Source organism: Callorhinus ursinus, unplaced genomic scaffold (assembly GCF_003265705.2).
Source record: "Callorhinus ursinus isolate GAN/ISIS: 27379988/994484 unplaced genomic scaffold, GSC_fseal_2.0 scaffold62, whole genome shotgun sequence".
NCBI lineage: Eukaryota > Metazoa > Chordata > Mammalia > Carnivora > Otariidae > Callorhinus > Callorhinus ursinus.
The window spans coordinates 2,254,779-2,274,581 of NW_027397124.1; the positions used below are offsets into that span (position 1 = coordinate 2,254,779).

The window sequence follows — 19,803 nt, forward strand, 5'->3', positions numbered from 1 at the left end:
GCAGGCAGAGAATTTAAGAATTTCAGCATACTTTCAGCTATTGGTTCATTAATTTCCAGTATGTTTCACTAAGCTAGTATTTTTCTCACCTTAACTTTCATATTCTCCATCCATCTAAAAATGGATTATCACTGCATATGTACCCACTCTACCATAAACCTGTTGGTCTCAGCAAAGAAGTCAGTGTCACTCTAATTGTCAAAATCTGAATAAAGGTAAAAGGCAATCTATGTAGCTATTAAAATAATTTACAAGCAGTGGGCATAATGCCATTTTTATAAGGGGAAAAAAACTATTGTGAAGGGAACATTGACAACTTTTGGTAAACAGTAACAAAATAGGCCTTATCTTCAAGAAACGCTCAGATAATTACAGTTCAGGTTAGTTAATGCTCTAACAGTGGTAAGTATAGCATTTCTCAAGTGCTACATAAAATAGGATACCTCACCTGGTTTAACTGAGCCCAGGAAAGTTTTTTAAAGACAGATATACTAGACCAAGCCTATAATATCAGTTAAGAGTTAGGTGAGTGGGTAGAAAGAGGGAGGAAGAAAAAGAGAAGAATTTTAGGTAAAGAACACAAAAAAAGTAAAGGCTGGGTGTATGTATCAGCCTGTTGAGTTCAATGACCTCTAAGCAGAGAGAAGTTACTGGATTATGATGTCAAGGAAGGGAGTCCCATGAGAAGAGGAAGCTGGAGAGGTGCTTATACTAATAAGGTCAAATCATAGAAGCTTAGTGTGCCAGGTTGTCTGAGCTTAAGCTTTGTGCTATCTGTAGTGGAAAATACCAAATGGCTTTAAGTACAAGAGTGACATGGTCACCTTTTTGGTAGGTAGGTTATTTTTGTCTTTGTCTTTGCCTGTTCTGAGATTCTAACCTTGAAGGTCACAAATTTTATTTATTGACCACTATATCCTCAGAGGCTAGAGTGGTGCCTGGCAAGTATTTAAGATTCACCAAAGATGCTAGTAAGGCAGTATAGTTGCATATAGCAGTTAGGAGCATGGGATCCACCACAGGTCTGAATCCTTCTGAGGCCACCATTAAATAGTGCTGTGACCTTAAGCAGGTTCCTTAATCACCCTATGACTCAATTTTCTTATCTGGAAAATGGAGAGAATAGTTGGACCTACCTAATCAGATAGTTCTGAGAGTTAAATTAGTTTATATAAAGCACTTAAAATAGTGCTTGGCTCATAGTAAGTACTATGTAAATATTATAGGAATGGATGAATTTAAGAAATATTCAGGAACACGGTTGGATAGGATGTGGTAAATAAGAGTGAGAGGAGTTAAGGTTAAGTCCCTTTGTACAGCTAGAGCTTTACCTCCCTCCCTTCCTGTTTCTCCCCTACCCCTACTCACAACATGCATACACGACACACACACATACGCTTACACTGACTCACTCTTACTCTCAGATTAGCGCTCATCCATTCTAGTTAGTACTGGAAGTTTAAATAAAGCCTGGTGGTTAGTTTCTGGTATGTTAAGGAAAGACTGTTGATTCAGTGTGGCACATCCTCTTGGATTTTGTTTGGCTTCTCTCTGATTCCTTTTCTTTCTCTTTCTTGAAGTTTCTTCCTTGGACTCCTTGAGTTCTTTTCTTCTCAGGACAGAAATGTAAGAAGGGTTTAGATCCACCTCCAGTTGGTGGGCTGGGGGTGTGTAGCCACTTCCCTCCCCGTGTCTCATTTTTTTCTTTATGCTTCTTCCCCTTCTCCCCATTGTTTTCCCACCCCCTATTTTCTTACACAGTAGGAGAGACAAGAGAAGGGATTTCCTCCTTATTTGGCCTTGTCTTCAGGCTAGCTTGGTGTTCACAGTTCTAGTAATTATGGAAAACTTTGGGGAGGATGTTAAAACACATGTCAGAAAAGGATTCCCTTCTTCAATTAAAGTTGACTTTAAAAGAGTTCTCTTTTAATCTGTTTTTCTGATGTGATATTGAGAAGCATTTGGAATCTAGCACTTGAGCCAAGTTTCTCTATCCTTAGGACCCTTTTGTTTCAGAAACCAGTTAACTTCTAGAATATAGCTTGTCTGCCTAGGCAAAAGAATTCTTTTAGCTCACTTCTAGGCTGGTTAAGGTCACCAGAACCAGAGGTTTCATGCTAGAGCCATGCTTTCATTAGGGGAGTGGGATTGGATACTCTGAGAATCTAAGATGGAGCCTCAGCTCTCTGCTACAACCCTGAGAAGTCTTCGAAATCTATAAATATTTTTATCTTTTTAGGTTCACGTGGATTTTGCATTCTACTTTACACTTCATTTGTTTTGATAGAAATGTGAATTTCCTCCCTAATCTTTTACCTCAACTAAGGCTCTGGGAAGATAAACCCTTTTACTTTCTTGTGTCTTCTCATATTCACCCACATACTACCCTCACTCCCCAGTTTAAAGAGTACATACAAGGATTTGGAGCCAAAACCTTTTTATTGAGTGTCTCTTGCATATTTCTTATGATGGGAGTTGGCTTTTTGGCTAACGGGGCCCCAGCTTTTTTTTCCCCTCAACACATTGAGCCTTCTGAATCCTTGAAACAACACACTTGATCATAAATAACTTGTAGTAAAAGCTTTCCATTTCCTAGAGTTTGTAATGAATGTAAATATTCTATGTAATTCCTTGTCTAGATAGTCATGAAAAGATAGTGGCCAGTGTTTATTGTGTTTTTATTATGTGCCAGGTTCTGTTCTCACCCCTATTGTCTATTGTGCTGTTGAATTATGTGATGCTTTAAAAACAAGTAACTTGTTTGTAGAATTCATGCTAACATTACTATTGTTTTCAATTAACAGATTTCAACACTAAACTTGCACAATGTCTTTGAAACCAAGAGTAGTAGATTTTGATGAAACATGGAACAAACTTTTAACGACAATCAAAGCTGTTGTCATGTTGGAATACGTCGAAAGAGCAACATGGAACGATCGTTTCTCGTATCCTTTTAGTGAGGATTGATAAATATTCTTGTATTGATAGTGATATTGTATCAATAACTGTATCAGTGAAAATTGGTAAATGTCCTAAAATTGATAAACTTGTTGAAAAGTGAGAACAGGTTTATGCTTATATAAATGAAAGAGAATGCCAGTGTGACTACTTTCACATATATTGTTTACATTTCCAAGTTCATCTGTATGTGTCAGTCAACAACTGAGAACCTTTCATTTAACAATACTGAGCACTCATGTATATGTCAGGTACTGTTCGAGGCTTTGGGAATACAGTTGTACACAAAACCACTTTCCCTTCATTCTATTAAGAGAAACAGACAATAAACAGGTATTTAAAAAAACTTAATGCCACTGCTTCTACTAGCAGGTAGTGATAGACTCTGTAGGGAAAAATAAAGCAGGGTAAGGGCATGGAGAATGGTTGGAGTATGTGTGTAAGCAGCTCTCTTAGGTTGGATGATCATGGAAGGCCTCTCTGAGGAAGATGGTGATATGTGAACAGAGACTGGACCAAAGCGAGGGAACAAGTCATATCTGGGGGAAGAATGTTCCAGGTAGAGAGTGAATGGCAAGTTTAATGACTTGATAGCTAGAAATACGTTTTTTAATTGGGTTGTCTATATTTGTGAATTAGCAATTTTATATGAAAATACAAATTTGTGGTTTCTCTAGAATAATCTGAATCCCAGTGTCCTGCATTCCTACATGACAGCAACCTTTTTTTTTTTTTAATATATACATACTGTATATATTACTTATATATAAAAAACACTGTGCACCCCGGCATTCTGTATATAAACTCTGGCACCAAGAAAAAATCCCAAATATTAAAATACTTCAGCTTCTTAGTATTTGCAAGGTTAAAGGGGTCTCTAGGAACCCTTGGCCACAGGTACCTGGGGCAAAGCCATGGATGGTAGTCTCATCAACTCTACCAATGTCTCCCAGGGACCAAGGCTGGGTGGGCATGGGGAAAACGTAGGTACATTGGAACATGTTCACTGGCAGACTTCTGAACTGCCTCGGTCTTTTACCATGGGTAACACCATACATGTCCTGTCTCAGGGTAAAGAAAGGGGGTAAGGTTGAGGCCTGGGTGTCTCTGGGTCCAAATGGCAAGGTAGTGCCCCAGGGCCTTGCAGGAGACCTTGAGGACTGGATGGATATTGTAGGAACCAGAGATTCTTCTTCCAGAGAGGGAAATTAATATGTGAAGGTATTAACCAAAATGTGTGTGGAGATTCACAGTTTTTTCCAACTCTGTGCTGCCCTCTAGCAGTCTTCTGGGTCTAAGGGATGGCTACCCTCATAATGTGGGCATATGCTCTTTAGAAAAGCTTGGATTTTATAACAGTGACTCAACTTGTTCTTAATGCTTAATTCAGTTTTTATATTAAGCTGAATGTTGATGCAAGAACGGTGAGGTTCTTTTAGACCAACAGCAAACCATCTCATTCATTACATTTGCACTCACTACTAAGAAATGTGTTAGGCTACCTATGTTCTAGGCACTAAAGATAAATAAAATGATGGTAATGTTTCTGGAAGCCTTTATAGTCTGCAAGGGTGTTTTATATTTTTTATATTATTTGGTACCTCAAACAAGCCTGTCAGATTGGTGGGGCAGGTAATAACTGTCTTTATTTAACAAAGGAGGAAATTGATACTCACATCATGCCGGTAGTAACCGAAGGAGCACAGACTTAAATATGAGATTTCTAACATCTAATTCCCTATACTTGCCAGTATATCTAGAGGATAATTGATACGGATTTTGCCTTTGAAGAGCTTATTATTGAATTAGTCTAATTTTTTTATGGAACATCATGGGTTGTTTTGCATAGGAATCTTAAAAAAATGGAAAATGTTAAAGTTACTTGTGTGTTAATAAGGTTACTAGACAAGGTACATAGGTAGTTTTAAGGCTATTTCAACTAAAATATGAACAGAGAAAGAAGGAGTTGGTCATAGAAATACGTGACTTCCCTGGAAAGTGTCGCTTCGGTCATTTATTTCTAAAATGTTTATTTTTGATTCATTTAAGATAGTCCAGTTACCTGTTCATGAATTTTCTTCTCCTCTCTTTAAAATAAAGAATATCTGCAAAAACAATAAAATTAAGAGAATTTCTTACTTTAAATTTTATTTTGGAAAATAAAGGACTGTATTACTAACTGTTTTGAAGTAAAATCCCTTTCCCTGTTAATTTGCCCAAAAATACGAGGTTGACTTCTGACTCTTAGGTATCTTAGGTAAAAATTTTAGAAACTATAAAACTTTAATCTTTTGAAAATGAAAAGCCTACTCCAAATTGTGTATCACTGTATATGATAGTAATTGATCTTTTATAAAGCATTTTTTGGGGTGTGTGAAGTGTAATGTGGTTGACCCTTGAACACAGGTTTGAACTACATGTATCTACTTATACGTGGGTTTTTTTGGGAAAGGTTTATTTTATTTTAGAGATTTTAGAGCTGGGGAGGAGAGAGGCAGAGGGAGAACAGAGAGAGAATCTCAAGCAGACTCCCTGCTGAGCATGGAGCCTGATGTGGGGCTCGATCTCAGGACCCATGAGATCATTACCTGAGCCGAAATGAAGAGCCAGGTGTCTGACCAACTGAGCCATCTAGGCACCCCTTCCCCACTTTTTTCTAAACAAATACAGTACTGAAAATGTATTTTTTCTTCCTGACGACTTTAATAAGATTGTCTTTTCTCTAGCTTACTTTATTGTAAGAATACAATATCTAATACAGAAACAAAATAGGTGTTAATCAACTATTTCTATTTCAATTAAGGTGAAGTCAACAGTAGGCTATTAGTAGTTCAGTTTGGGGAAAGTCAAAAGTTATACGTGGATTTCCTTCTGCTGGGGTTTGGCACCCCTCACTCCTTCATTGTTCAAGGGTTAACTGGTACATGTGTAGAAAAATTCATAAGATGTACATGTGGGGTTGAACAGATAGTTAGAAAGCAAACCCCTGCATAATCGCTGCACAGGTTGAGAACTAGAACACTGCCAGGATCCACCAACTCTCCCCTACTACATGTCCACCTCAGTTCACAAGCCCACTGCTTATCTTAGAGGGAACTACTCTTGTGACTTTTGCACTTATTGTTTCCTTGTTGTTTTTTTTAAATAGTATAACTGCTTATGTATACAGCCCTAACAATTATTGGTTCTTTCTGTGTTTGGAACTTTATATAAATTGAATCATGCTGTGTATATATTTCTGTGTCATAATTTTTTCTTTCAACTTATACATGTATGTGATTAATTTGTTACCAGTGACGTTGTAAAATATGTATTAATAGCCCGATTTTACAGCTGAGGATGTCGTGGTTTAGTGATGGGATAAGATGACTTACTCATATTGTAGGATAGAATGCGGAAGTAAAATGCTCAAGTCTCCTTATGCTCTTGAAGTGGGCATTAAGGAAGCTTGGTCTGTCAGTTGAAGTGTTTAACATGTGTAAGTACAGAATTTATGGAACCCTGTCCACAGCATTTTTTACTAAATATAAACTCCATAAGGGCGGGGATTCTTGGCCATTTTGGTCACTGCTGTATTCCCAACATCTGGCACATGTAGGCATTCAGTAAATATTTGGGGAGTGAATAGCTACTGTCAAATGTCATTAAGTATACTGTACAGATGAAATAAATAACATTAATATTTAGGTAGTTCTTTTATTGTGTTGATAAGCAGGTTTCTTAACACTCATCCTTCATAAATGTACTGCGTCCAGGTACAATGCAAGGCGTTCTGGTTGATAGGCAGTGTAAATAAAAGACCTCAGTTTTTTAATACATAAAAAATTACCACAAATTTAGTGTCTTTGAGAAACATCCTTTTATTATCTCACAGTTCTGTGGATCAGAGGTCCACGGTGTGACTGGGTTCTCTGCTCAGGATCTCACAAAGCCGAAATCAAGGAGTTGGCTGGCTAACTCTCATCTAGAGCTCAGGGCCTCTTTAAAGCCCATTGCTGTTAATTGGGAGAATTCAATTTGTTGCAGTTTTAGTTCTGAGGTCTCCATTTTTGTTGTTTCTTGGCTGTGAACTGCTCTCAGTGACTTGTTACACTTCAGGTTTTGCATGTGACTCCCTTCCGTCTTCAGTGCCAGCAGTGACATGGCAAATCTTCCTGTGCTCTCTCAGACTTCCCCTTCTGCAGTTAACCACAGAGGGCTAGAAGCAGATGGAGATCTGCTTTTAAGAGGCTCATTTGATTGGATTAGGCCCGCCTGGAAAGTCCAGGCTACTCTCTCTATTGGGGTCAGCTGATTAGTAATCATAATTCTGACTTTGTGCTCTGAGTCCCTTTTGCCATGTAAAGTAGCAGTCCCAGGTGTTAGGGTGGAAAATCTTAGGAGGCCATTTTTAGAATTCTCCCTAACACAAGTAATAATACTTCCTAACAGAAACGTTTGACAGCTTAGGGTGGTTTGGGATTTACTCTTTACTGAGGATTTCTGTCAAGTGCTTTTCTACAGTAAGGCTGGGTATAGATCTAGATTTACTGTTGTGTTTTTCTGGGTTGGAGTTCTTTGACTGTTTTGGTTTACTTTTAGTCACGGTTTTCTGCCTTTTGGTGGCTGTTAAGACAATTCCCAAACCCTGCAGTATAGTATAGAAGCTCTCCTACTTAAGGGCAAGTTAGATTCTAAATGGTTTTATGTAAGTCCAAAGTGATTAAGTGAGCGGAAATCTAAAATGCATTCATGAATGTATTTCTCCCAGATAGAAAAACCAGGTTTTAAAACCAAGCGTACTGTTGTCCTCATTTCTAATATATATTCTGTCAGGCATCTTTTCAAACATAGACCAGTTTTGACTACATTGAAAAGTACTGAAGTAGGTCATCTCCATCCCTGATGATCCTCACAAATTTTAGGAGAACTTCTTATTAACCTTGGCGTCTGCACTTAGTAGTCCATCATTTTTTCTTAGATTGTACAGATTGGGAAAGGTCTTATCTGTAGTTTTCTCTGCTTGAAGCATCAGTAACATTTTCCCTCTATTCCACGTTAAATCAGGTGAATATTTGATTATTGTGATTCTGTAGCTATATACACTTTAAAGTGTTTCCATTTTAACCAATAATTTTATATCCTTGCTTGCTAGTTGATGATTTCATAGATACTGCATCTTTTACATATTGCATGTTTATTCTTTTTCTTCAGAAATATCAATAAAGATCTTTATTTTTTATTGTCAATACTTTTTTGGTCATTGTACCATTTTCAATTTTAAGATAAGCTTTCCTTTTTTTTTTAAATTCACCAGCACTGTTTAAAAATTTGTTTCCTGTTATATGTAATATACATAACTTAAAAGCACATCCATATGAATCTCCTATAAGCTAAACCTTCATAATAAGAACCCATAAACATGCAATGTGTACTTCTTTTCCCATGGCTTGGTTTTCTGTCATTGTTTTTTTTTTCTTCTGTTTGTTTGTTTGTCTTAAAGATTTTATTTTTAAGTAATTTCTACACACAACCCTGACATCAAGAGTTTCATGTTCCACTGACCGAGCCAGTAAACTGCTCCTCTTTTTCTCGTTTCTAATGAGAGTCATCTGCAGTGGCCCTCAGCAGGACCAGGACACACAGGATGAGAGGGCCTAGGGTAGGGGGAGGTGAGGGCCCAGATGGAAAAAGACTAGACAGCAAGAGTTGAGGGGGAGCAGAGACAGAAGAAAGGAAGGGAGATTTTGCAGCCCAGTGTCAAGACCTCCAAAATAATAATACAGTGTTACTCCTCCTTTCCAGGTGGGCAGTTTTCTTTCTTAGAAAATGGTTGATGGTGTGTGTCCTGCTGCTGTGGATAATCTTTACATCCCCATTGTAGAACTCATTGTTTTGGACCCACTACATAATAGAATTAATAGTGTTAAAATTAAAAATTAAACCCAAGCATAGGTAGCACCTTTAATAGAGAAAATGAACCAAAATAAATGATTTTGCTGCTGGCCGACACTGTCTTTTGGTTGTGACAGAGTTCAGAACTTTTGCTCTGGAACAGTTTTGTTTTTTGTGAGAATTTTTGTAAGTGGAAAGTTCCTAATAGAGGAATTTGTATATCCTGGCTCCCAAAAGAGTAACCTAAGGAAAAGATGACTTTGGAGAAGACAGTGTTTAAATCTAAAACTGGCCTCCTCCAGTTATTTCCCATTTTTTGTTTTTTAAAGTGCCTTGTCTAAAACCAAATCATAATTGAATCCTGTAGGGGTTAGGTGCTCTTCCTAAGGCCCAAATATTTCCAGGGTGGTTAGATATTTGAATAGGTTAGAGAAAAACAGCATATTTAGAAATATCTTTTAGACAGTTAAGTGACATTATACAGTGGTTAACTGAGACCCCAAACTATGGTGAGTTAAAAAATTAAAAGATTTATTAAGGTAGACTCCACTGAAAAACACGCAAGTACGTCCTCACTGATGATGTCAAACAGTATATAAATCCTGTATATGGATTGAAATGGGAAAGTCTCCCTGTATTCCCTGCCCTGCAGAGATCCTTTTTCCCTAAGTGGGAAGAAGGTAAGTCCTGTAGTGTGTCCTTTCAGCCAATTTTGTTTACATGTACATGCAGTGGTTGTATTGAGATACTAATTTTGGTGATACGAAACATTTGGGCACATAATTAGTATATCATGCTGAAATTATGGTATTGAATCATGTTAATTTTTCAGTATCAAGTTGTGTATTCTAGAAATAAGTATTATGGCTTCAGGAAAAAAAAGAGCAAATATGATAGATGAAAATTCTTGAAGTAAGTATTCAGAACTTAAAGATCTTAAATGCATCAACACCTAAGCCAAAAAAATTGTTGATCTAGATCCTGCCTAAATTTAATCTTTATTAAAAAAAATTTAAATTTAAGTGTAGTATACACACTGACAGTAACACACAGGTGAATTTTCATAACATGAACGTACCCATGTACCCAATAAATAGCACTCCTAGCATCCCAGAAGCACCCCACATTCCCCCTCAGTCACTAGGGGTAACTACTCTCTTCACTTTTTTTTTTTTTTAAGATTTTACTTATTTATTTGACAGAGAGAGACACAGCGAGAGCAGGAACACAAGCAGGGGGAGCAGGAGAGGGAGAAGCAGGCTCCCCGCTGAGCAGGGAGCCCGATGTGGGACTCGATCCCAGGACCCTGGGATCATGACCTGAGCCGAAGGCAGACGCTTAACGACTGAACCACCCAGGCGCCCCTCTCTTCACTTCTAAAATGCTTAATTCTGACAACAATTTTATATTTGTCTTTACTAGGGTAAGATTGTGATGAGTAATTGAGATTGAATATAAATATATGATAAAACAAAACAAATCTCTTATGTGGTGAACTAGGACTTTTTTTTTTTTTCCCCTGAGGAATTTATAGCTGAAACCTCCAAGCTAGATCCAGGAGCTCATCTAATACATTATTTTGGAGCACCTTTCTTCTGTATTCATACCTTGCTCCTTCTCCTCTCCCCAAACTATTACCAATTCTCTTAAAATTTGTGTCCAGATAAATTTCTAAATTCTTTCTTAGATGATGTATGTTAAAATTTCATTTTCTTTGTAGTATGTTAATATTTTTATGTTATTGTTGGTAAATAGTTCTTATATACTATTTTTTTAATCTATTTATAAAGGTTCATTATATCTCATTTAAAGTAATCGTAATAGTTTGTTTCTTACTGTATATTTTTTTTTCTACAAAAAACCTGGCACAGGAGCACCTGGGTGGCTTAGTTGGTTAAGCATCTGCCTTCAGCTCAGGTCATGATCTCATGGCCCTGGGGTTGAGCGCCGAGTTGGGCTCCCTGCTCAGCGGGGAGTCTGCTTCTCCCTCTCCCTCTGTCCCCCCTTCATGCTGTCTCTGTCTCTCAAATAAATAAAATCTTCAAAAAACAAAAACCTGGCACAGCAGTATTACACTATATGGATATTTTTGCTTTTTTTTTTACTGTAAACATTTTTTTCAGTTTATATTTAGCACAATAGTATACTGAAGAATGTATACATATACACATGAAGATATTTTATTTACTAATTATATATAATTAAAAACAAAAGGATTTAGAAGGATCCTGGCAAAGTCTGACCAAAATCTACCCATCCCTGACCTCATATGGAGAGGGCTGCTTGTTCTTTCTGGAGTAAGGATACTAGGTAAACAGAGCACATATTAATTCCCTACCTCCCTTCTATCACCGAGTGTTTAATAAGTGCCTCTTATGTGCCAGGAATTGTGCTTTGGAGCTGGGACTCTAGAGATGATTAAGAACAGGCGAATGTGGATGATAAAGGTATAAGTAATTTCTTGTATTAAAGTAAATTCTATAGAAGAAAAATGTATAAAATGTTATGGAGATAGAGGAACAATCTTCCTCCTACTTCTGTATATTTTTTTATAATGAAAGTTTGTTAAAATTTTTTTAAGATTATTATTATTAGTAGTAGTAGTAGTAATAATCTCTACACCCAAGATGGGGCTTGAACTCACAACTCTGAGATCAGAAGTCACATGCTCTTCGAATTGAGCCAGCCCAGCGCCCCCCTACCTCCATATTTTTAAGCAAAAATTTTATTTGAAATATTTCCCGATCCTTATATTAAGTATATTGAGTATATTTATAATATAAATAAAAGTATATTAAGTATATTAAATACTTGACTCCATCCCAAATAACCTTATTTTCAGTTTTTATCTGCAACTCTAATTAGGTTGTTCTCAAATTGCTTCAGGTATGCTTTATCTTCAGCATCTGTTCAGTGATGCATAGTTTATGAAGCACTTTAACATTCATGAACTTATTTGGGTCTTAAAAGGATTCTTTAGAGATATCAAGAGAGGGTTTATTACTCTTAGCTTAGAGATGAGGAAATGGCAATGCAGAAAGGTGAAGAGACTTGGTCAGGATCACTGGCTAGTAAAACTAAAGTCTCAAACAGATCCCATTTCCTCTGTCTCCTGATTTTTTTTTTTTTAAAGATTTTATTTATTTGAGAGAGAGAGAGCACATGAGAGGAGGGAGGGTCAGAGGGAGAAGCAGACTCCCCGCTGAGCAGGGAGCCCAATGCGGGACTTGATCCCGGGACTCCAGGATCATGACCTGAGCCGAAGGCGGTCGCTTAACCAACTGAGCCACCCAGGCACTCTCTGTCTCCTGATTAAGAGCTGTCTGCTACAGCATATCTATGACTTGTGATACTTAGCAAGGTAGTCAGTTGGTACTCAAAAAATTAATTGATAATACTATTCATACTGTAATTCTTTCTAATGGAATAAATACTGAAGGATAGTGTGTAGGTTGTAGGATGTTATAAGTACTATGATGTGGGAAAATGTGTCAAGTGAGTAGTTTTTGTAACTTGTTTCTCAGAATTGCATAGACATATCTGCTTGTGATATTCCATAGCCCTTTGTTGATATTATGCTTATGTCCATCCTTACATAAACCTTATTTTGTAGATTTCTTGGTAACTTGATTTACCAGAATGCCGCTCTGAATTTTAAGCTCTTTGAGAAGAACAGTTTTCCTTACAATACTGTCTAATAATCCTCAAGAAATATTTGTTGAATGAATAAATGAATAACACTTATAGTGCTTTTTAAAGTAAGCATGGCTTTTTTTTTTTTTTTACTTTTTCTATATCTGTATAATCTTAAATTGCCTGAAAGGATTTTTCATTTTTTAATGGCAAACTTGAATTAAATCTCTTATTTTAAAGTAATATCTCCCCAATGGATATGAAAACCTTAACAATTTAACTAGAGATATCTATGCTTTATGTGTGGCCTATCCTGAACCCCTTGGAGAAAGACTTTATACAGAAACTAAGATTTTTTTGGAAAATCATGTACGGCATTTGCACAAGGTAAGGAGTGGTACCTACATGATATAAATATGTTTCTAGCTGGGTAGTTATTATTAGACTAGTTCACTGTTTTCCAGTGCAGAACTTATATCACGTTAAGGTTATTTGCTTTGTTTCCTAAATAGCATTTTTCTGATTATATATATTTAAGGTTTATGAGTTAAGCATTATGTTGTTAGATTCTCAGTTTAGTTACTCAGGATCATATAACTGGTAACTGAAATAGTGGGGTTTCAAATCAAGGTTTGTTCAACTTCAAAATTTGCTTCTATGTCCTCTGGATGGTGTTTATTAGAACCGTTTTCTATCTTTATTATTTTCGGCCATTTAGCTGCCTCTTCATATCCTACATAAAACCTTACAAAAACCTAAAATGACAAAGGGAAATGGCAAATTAAAAAGCATGATAGAAACTGTCCCTGTGACCACTTATTTTAGTTAGTATGCCATATGTACAAGGGCAACACCATGGACTTGATCTGTGTATGAACAAAGAATTTGCGGGATTTGGCTTTAGACAGTATTTCTTATTTTGGACTACTGATCTGATCAGGAACTGGAAGAGATCACTTATTGTCTGGGCTAGAAACTTGACTGTACCTTTCATTAGCTGTGTGACCATAGGCAACTCACTTAATCTCCCTTATGGATTAAAATTTAAGTTTCTTTATCTTTAAAATGGAGATATAGTAGAGGATATTATGCTAAGCAAAATAAGTCAGAAAGACAATTATCATATGGCTTCACTCATGGAATTTAAGAAACAAAATAGAGGATCATAGGGGAAGGGAGGGAAAAATAAAATAAGACGAAATCAGAGAGGGAGATAAACCATAAGAGACTGTTTTAACTCTAGGAAACAAACTTGAGGGTTGCTGGAGGGGAGAAGGGTGGGGGGATGGGGTAACTGGGTGATCCTTAAAGAGGGCACTTCATGTAATGAGCACTGGGTGTTATATGCAACTGATGAACTAATGAATTCTACCTCTGAAACTAATAATACACTGTATGTTAATTGAATTTAAATAAAATAAAAATAAATTGGAGATACAATAACACTATATAATACTGTGTCTAACCTTGGATGTGGCTAGGTGCAGATACGTTTTAAAGTGGTGATAACCCCAGAGTGCAATTGATCATGTGATAGTTCCCTTTTAAAACTTTTGAAGGAAATGCTCTATTTTTTATTATACATGGCAGATACATTTTAGTGTTCTAATATGTGCATTTGTCAGCTCATGAAAGCAGTTTTGATAACAGGTACTTTAAATTGTTCTTACAGTGTTTAATAATTTAGTTTTAAAGTTCTGCTATGATAATCTAGTGAACTTTGGTTATACCATAATCGTTACCTGTGTAAGGCACTTACAAATTTTGCAGTTTTATATTTTAGCATGGGTTGTGTTTTTTTAAATGTTTTATTTTGAAATACTTTCAGACTTACAAAAAGTTGCAAAAATAATACAGAATTCCTATATCCTTTTTACCAGCCTCTTAAGGTTAACATCTTGTATAACAGTGGTACATTTATTAACACTAGGAAATTAACATTGGTATAATTGCACTTTAAAATGATGTGAAATAGTTTTACAAATGTTTAGAATACTTATATAATTGTATACCATATGTTTTCTCAGATCCTGTGACAAAAAAGAAGTTGGCTAATATGTTGATGACAAATAAATTATTAACATAGCCAACAGATTTGAAGCAGTTTCACCTGTGAGAAGAAAATTTTATTTGACTGGGGGAGGGAACTTTTTTAATTACTAAAGTATTGCATTGCCGTTTTATTTATTTATTTATTTTCTATTTTTTTAAGATTTTATTTATTTGTCAGAGAGAGAAGGAGAGAGAGACAGAGAGAGCAAGCACAAGCAGGGGGAAGCGGCAGGCAGAGGGAGAAGCAGGCTCCCCGCTGAGCAGGAGCCTGATGAGGGACTTGATCTGAGGACCCCGGGATCATGACCTGAGCCGAAGGCAGCCACTTAACCGACTGAGCCACTCAGGCATCCCGGCATTGCCGTTTTAGATAATTTAGAACATACAGATAAGCAAAAAGAAGAAAATCATCACTGAAACAATACTCATAACATACTTACAGTATTAACTACTATATTTTTGATTATCTATACTTAAAATACATCTGTTTTGGCATATGTCTATATATATATATAAAATTTGATATTTGTCCTTAGCATATTTTTGCTTTGTGTAGACGTCCATTTTTATTAGAAAATGGAATCATATTATACACTTTATAATCTTTTTGATTTTAATAATAATATAAGTCTCTTTCTTTGTCATTAAATGGACTTTTATAATCCTGGCAATGATTGTAAAATTTTTCATTGTGTGGAGATACTACAATTTGTTTAAATATTGTCATACTGCTGGGCATATGGATTATTTGCAATATATATAATTTGTTTTTATAAACAATGAGTGCTTCTGTGACTATCCTGGTAGCTAAATTATTTTTGTGTAGCTGAGTTTCTTATAGGATAAATACCTAGATATAGAATTATTAAGCCATAGGTCATGAACATTTTTTATTGATTTGACATACAGTAACAAATTGTTCTTATATTTATTCACCCAGCAGCAGCAGTTTCTAAGTGTGCTTTTCCCCCCAGCATTATTAATAGTAGTTGCTATTTTTAATTAATTTATTAATATGACAGGCAAAAAAGATACTATTTATAGGTTATTTCTGTCTCTTGAGCCTTAATTATTACAATTCCAAGTTTAAAAGCATAGCATTTCAGCAGAGAATTAATTAGATGGATATTGAGGTCATGACTTGCTTAAAGTCATATGGAGAGTTAATGAAAGAACTGAGATAGAAGAACCTAATATCTTTTGAATATCAGTCCAGTGTATTTTTACTGTTAGACTAGATTTCCTTCAAAAATAACTTTTAAAAAAGTTAGATCTCAGGTTTAAGCTTGATTTTTGTTTTTCAAAAAGTAATAGATTTCTGTTAAGTAAATATAAAACAACTTATTTGGGGAATATAGAAAAGGTGTCAATTTTCATAAATAGTCTTATTGACATAAGTGAATAATTCAGAGTAATGATATATTTTTATAACTAGCAGATGATCAAAAGTGAGGGATTTGAGGAAGCACACAGATATGTGGCAGTAGAATTACATCCTCTTTTAAACTGATCTTCATATGATATTCTAGCCCAAAGACAACCTCACACCATCACATTTTATCCTTTTAGAGAATGAAACTGTTTACTCTCTAGTATGGATGCTTTATTTTCATATCTAAGACACACTTTTTTCTGGTCGTTTCAGTTTTACTAAAAGCAGTTAAATTAGAATGTAATTTGTAAATGTAATTTAGACTACTTTTTAGAACACTCATTTTTGACAAATTTCATAGCTTACAAATGAAAATCATTAGTGCTTTCCAAGTAAAAATATATTTCTTCTTTTATATAGAGAGTTCTGGAGTCTGAAGAGCAAGTACTTGTTATGTATCATAGGTATTGGGAGGAATATAGCAAAGGTGCAGACTATATGGACTGCTTGTATAGGTAAGTATGCCTTTAAACTCTTTGACAACCTAAACAGTGTTGCCTGTATTCAGTGATTGAAGGAGTTTTGGGTTTTGGCTTTTTGTTTTTAAATTTTTAAATGAATGAACAAACCTAAAGCATTCTGTAGTCAATCGACTTTGTCTGCTATGGGGGAAGGTCTGTAGTCTGGGTCATGTGAGTCTTTGGGAGCCAGGCAGTGTATGGAAAGTTATTCTCTGAAAACTAAAACTATATTTAATTTCATAGTTCATTTTTTTTCGTATTGTCTGGGACTCTCTCTCTATATATATATATGGCACATGTTAGATCTTGACAGAGTTCCAAAGTGCAACTTCAGCTTGGATGAAACTTGGTGGAGTAAATCCAAGCCCATGTTCCCCTCCCGTATGCTCTTATTTGACTCTAAGATCCAGTATTTTATGTTTCATGGAAACACTATTAGTTAAAGCACTCAGCAGTTGTTCCCTTGAAGTTCTACCTTATCCTTTAGGCATTATATTAAATTACCTACAGTGTCACAATGTCCTGTGATCTCTCACATTTTCCTGCCTCTCCTTGTGCTGTTGTATCTGTCTGGATTGCTTGTCCTCCTTTCTCTGAATGACGAATTCTGATGTGTTTCTCCACCATTCTGTCTCTGAACTTCCCTCTTCCTTGTTCTACCCAGTCTCCTACTTAGATCTTTGGTGTTAACTGTCACTCCTGCATGTTCCTGTGGTACTCTGCGCTGATCCTTTCTAACCCATTCACATAGACAATGGAGATAAATTCCTGGGGACATAAGGCAGAAACCTATTTACTGAAGAATAGTAGATAAATAAGGAATAGGGTCATTAAGTCACCTGGGCCTTTGACCCTTGGAATGAGAGTGTCTGCTCTTGAAATGGTTGTGGCCTGTGATGGAGGTGGTGATAATTTTGGCCTGTGCATTGTGGCATGGGCAGAGATGGACCCCTGCCTCAGTTTCTCACTGGGGAGAAACTCCTCAGGTCCTCAGTTCTCCCCAGTGAGAAACCGAGGAGCGAAGCTCGGTGTCAGAGTATTATCTGTACAGTTATTTCATGCATTGCTGGACTACCACACCGAGGCCAGGGCTTGGTTCTCTTGGCGTGTTTGTCCTTTGTCACTGGTTCATGTTCCTGTTTTTATAACAACACTGGAGTTTACTTACTGTAAGTTGCCTCTGTTAGAAACTGGAGCTTATTTCAACCTCCATTAGCTTTTATTTCTTCTTAGAAGAGCCAAATGTAATAAAATCAGAAGCTAGCAGTTGCTGACAAGCACAAGGTTTACCGTGGCTTTGGCTTTTATAAAACAGTGTTTGCCATACATAAAACATCCTGACATTTCATGGTTGTTTTTTTACCTCATCCACCAAAGTAAGATAGTCATAAATAGAACTTTTAAGAATTCCCTAGCTAAACTGTGGAGGTGAATTAGAGGAATTTTAAGGATAAGAGTGAGAGCACATGTGTGATGTTGGCCACATGCTTGGGCCACTGGTATATAGATGACTTAATGAGTATTTAGACTATATGCCAATACAGTATGTTGTGTGCTGTGGGTTCCCTCTTGAGCTGAGACATTTTAGTAAAGATTTAAATTGTTTTTCTTTCTTTCTTTCTTTTTTTAGTTTTCTAGCTTCTCCTGCATCAAAATCAATAATTTGGTACTATTTAAATTAATACTAATATTAATACTAAATTGGTACTGTTAGTGAACTTTATTAAATATATATGCTATATACACAAATGTATGTGTGTATATAAACCATATGAGGTAGTTGGTGTCTCCAAATTTTCAGCTGAGGAAACCAGGCTCTCAGAGAGGTCATTTAAGACTTTGCTCAAGGTCACTCAGCTACAAAAAAACCCACAATTTAAACCCAGATCAGTCCAATTAAACCCATTTCACTTCTTCGTTCTACTTTAGTCTCATTCTGGATACACTCTTTTAGTCATTTAGGTAGATTCTGTTCTCATCCCTTATCTTACACTATGCATTCTTTCTAAAATGATTTCAGTTACTCCTAGTTTTAGCTACAACCTATATGTTGCTAACCACCAAAATACGTGTTTATCCCAGGTGGTCTAAGTTTCAGAGGAGTATTTTTTTACCTAGCCTGCCTATACCTTCAGGGTATTCCATGGGTACATTGTAGTACTGCAGATTTCAAAACTGAGCTTGTTATCTTTTACATACACACTATCCCCAGTATTATTTTTATTTATTTATTTATTTATTTTTTTAAGTAGGTTCCATGCCCAGCATGGAGTCCAGTGCAAGGCTTGAACTCACGACCCTGAGATTCAGACCCAAGCTGAGATCAAGAGTCAGACACTTAACCAATTGAGCCACGCAGGCACCCCAGTATTACCAATTTTAATTGGTAGTAATACTGTACATCCAGACATAGATGCCGGAAGTCTCAGTTATCCTTTCTTCACTTACAGTTGTCCTCTCTACCTGATCCCTATGGGTCAGGTCCTTCACACGTCTCTTAAATTCATTATTTCCTTTGCATTGCAAGCTTTTTATCATTTCTCACCTGAACTATTAAAGTCCCTATAACCAGTCTTCTGGCCTTTTATTTCAGATTTATTCTATTTATTGAACTCATGTTATTTTTTTCTAACATGCAAATCTGATCACTCTCTGAAATCACGTAGTAACCTTCCACTCTCTGTAGCAAAGACTTAGAACTAATGGCTCATGGGATTCACTTATAGAGAATTTTATTTGACCACTGTGATGTTGGCATCATGTGGCTGATCATCATTTATTTAATTATATTGGTAGAATAGATGGTAAAATCCTTTTCATAGAGGATATAGTTGGCAATAATTAGATGAAAACTGCTTAATGGTAGTTTTTAATTGTGGGGTACTGAGGTTATCCAGGCTAGCTAATCATTTTTAGTCATACTCTGTAAGGAAATCTGTGTAAAGAAATAGAAAGGAAAGATTCAATTTTGTTTTAAAAGTATTTTTTAATATTTTTATGAAGTAATTTCTACCCTCTTCTTTATTCTGATTGATTTATAAGATGGATATGCATTAGCATAGGTAATTTAAGGATTCTACTTTAAAGAAAATAATGATATTCCTGCGTCACGTTTCCCAGTACTACATATCTCTTTAGACCCTGCTGGCTCTTGAAGTGGAGTACGTAAGATATTAGCTGGAGAACTAACAACTCTTGAAATCCAGTAGGTATTAGCATGAGAACAATTTTTGTAATGGAATTTCCTAAGACAGATTGAAGTGCTTGGTTTCTTGGAGGCTTCAAAATTTTCGCTAGTCATTATTGTCAAGTACTATTTTTAATTGTGTCAGTGCTAATATTCCAGGAAAGCAAAGGATACTTATGAAACACTTTGTTGCTGAAATAAATTAT

At 36.1% G+C, this 19,803-nt stretch overlaps 1 protein-coding gene across 4 annotated transcripts in view; it reads left to right on the forward strand.

The window, feature by feature from the left end:
• CUL2 (cullin 2) overlaps positions 1 to 19,803 on the forward strand; it is a 102,077-nt gene that overhangs the window by 18,879 nt on the left and 63,395 nt on the right. For all 4 annotated transcript variants that reach the window (XM_025885849.2, XM_025885848.2, XM_025885850.2 and 1 more), the window contains exons 2-4: positions 2,805 to 2,945; positions 12,750 to 12,852; positions 16,310 to 16,404. In XM_025885849.2, coding sequence (XP_025741634.1) covers positions 2,827 to 2,945; positions 12,750 to 12,852; positions 16,310 to 16,404 — 317 coding nt within the window. In that variant the 5' untranslated portion in view covers positions 2,805 to 2,826. The remainder of the gene's footprint in view (positions 1 to 2,804; positions 2,946 to 12,749; positions 12,853 to 16,309; positions 16,405 to 19,803) is intronic.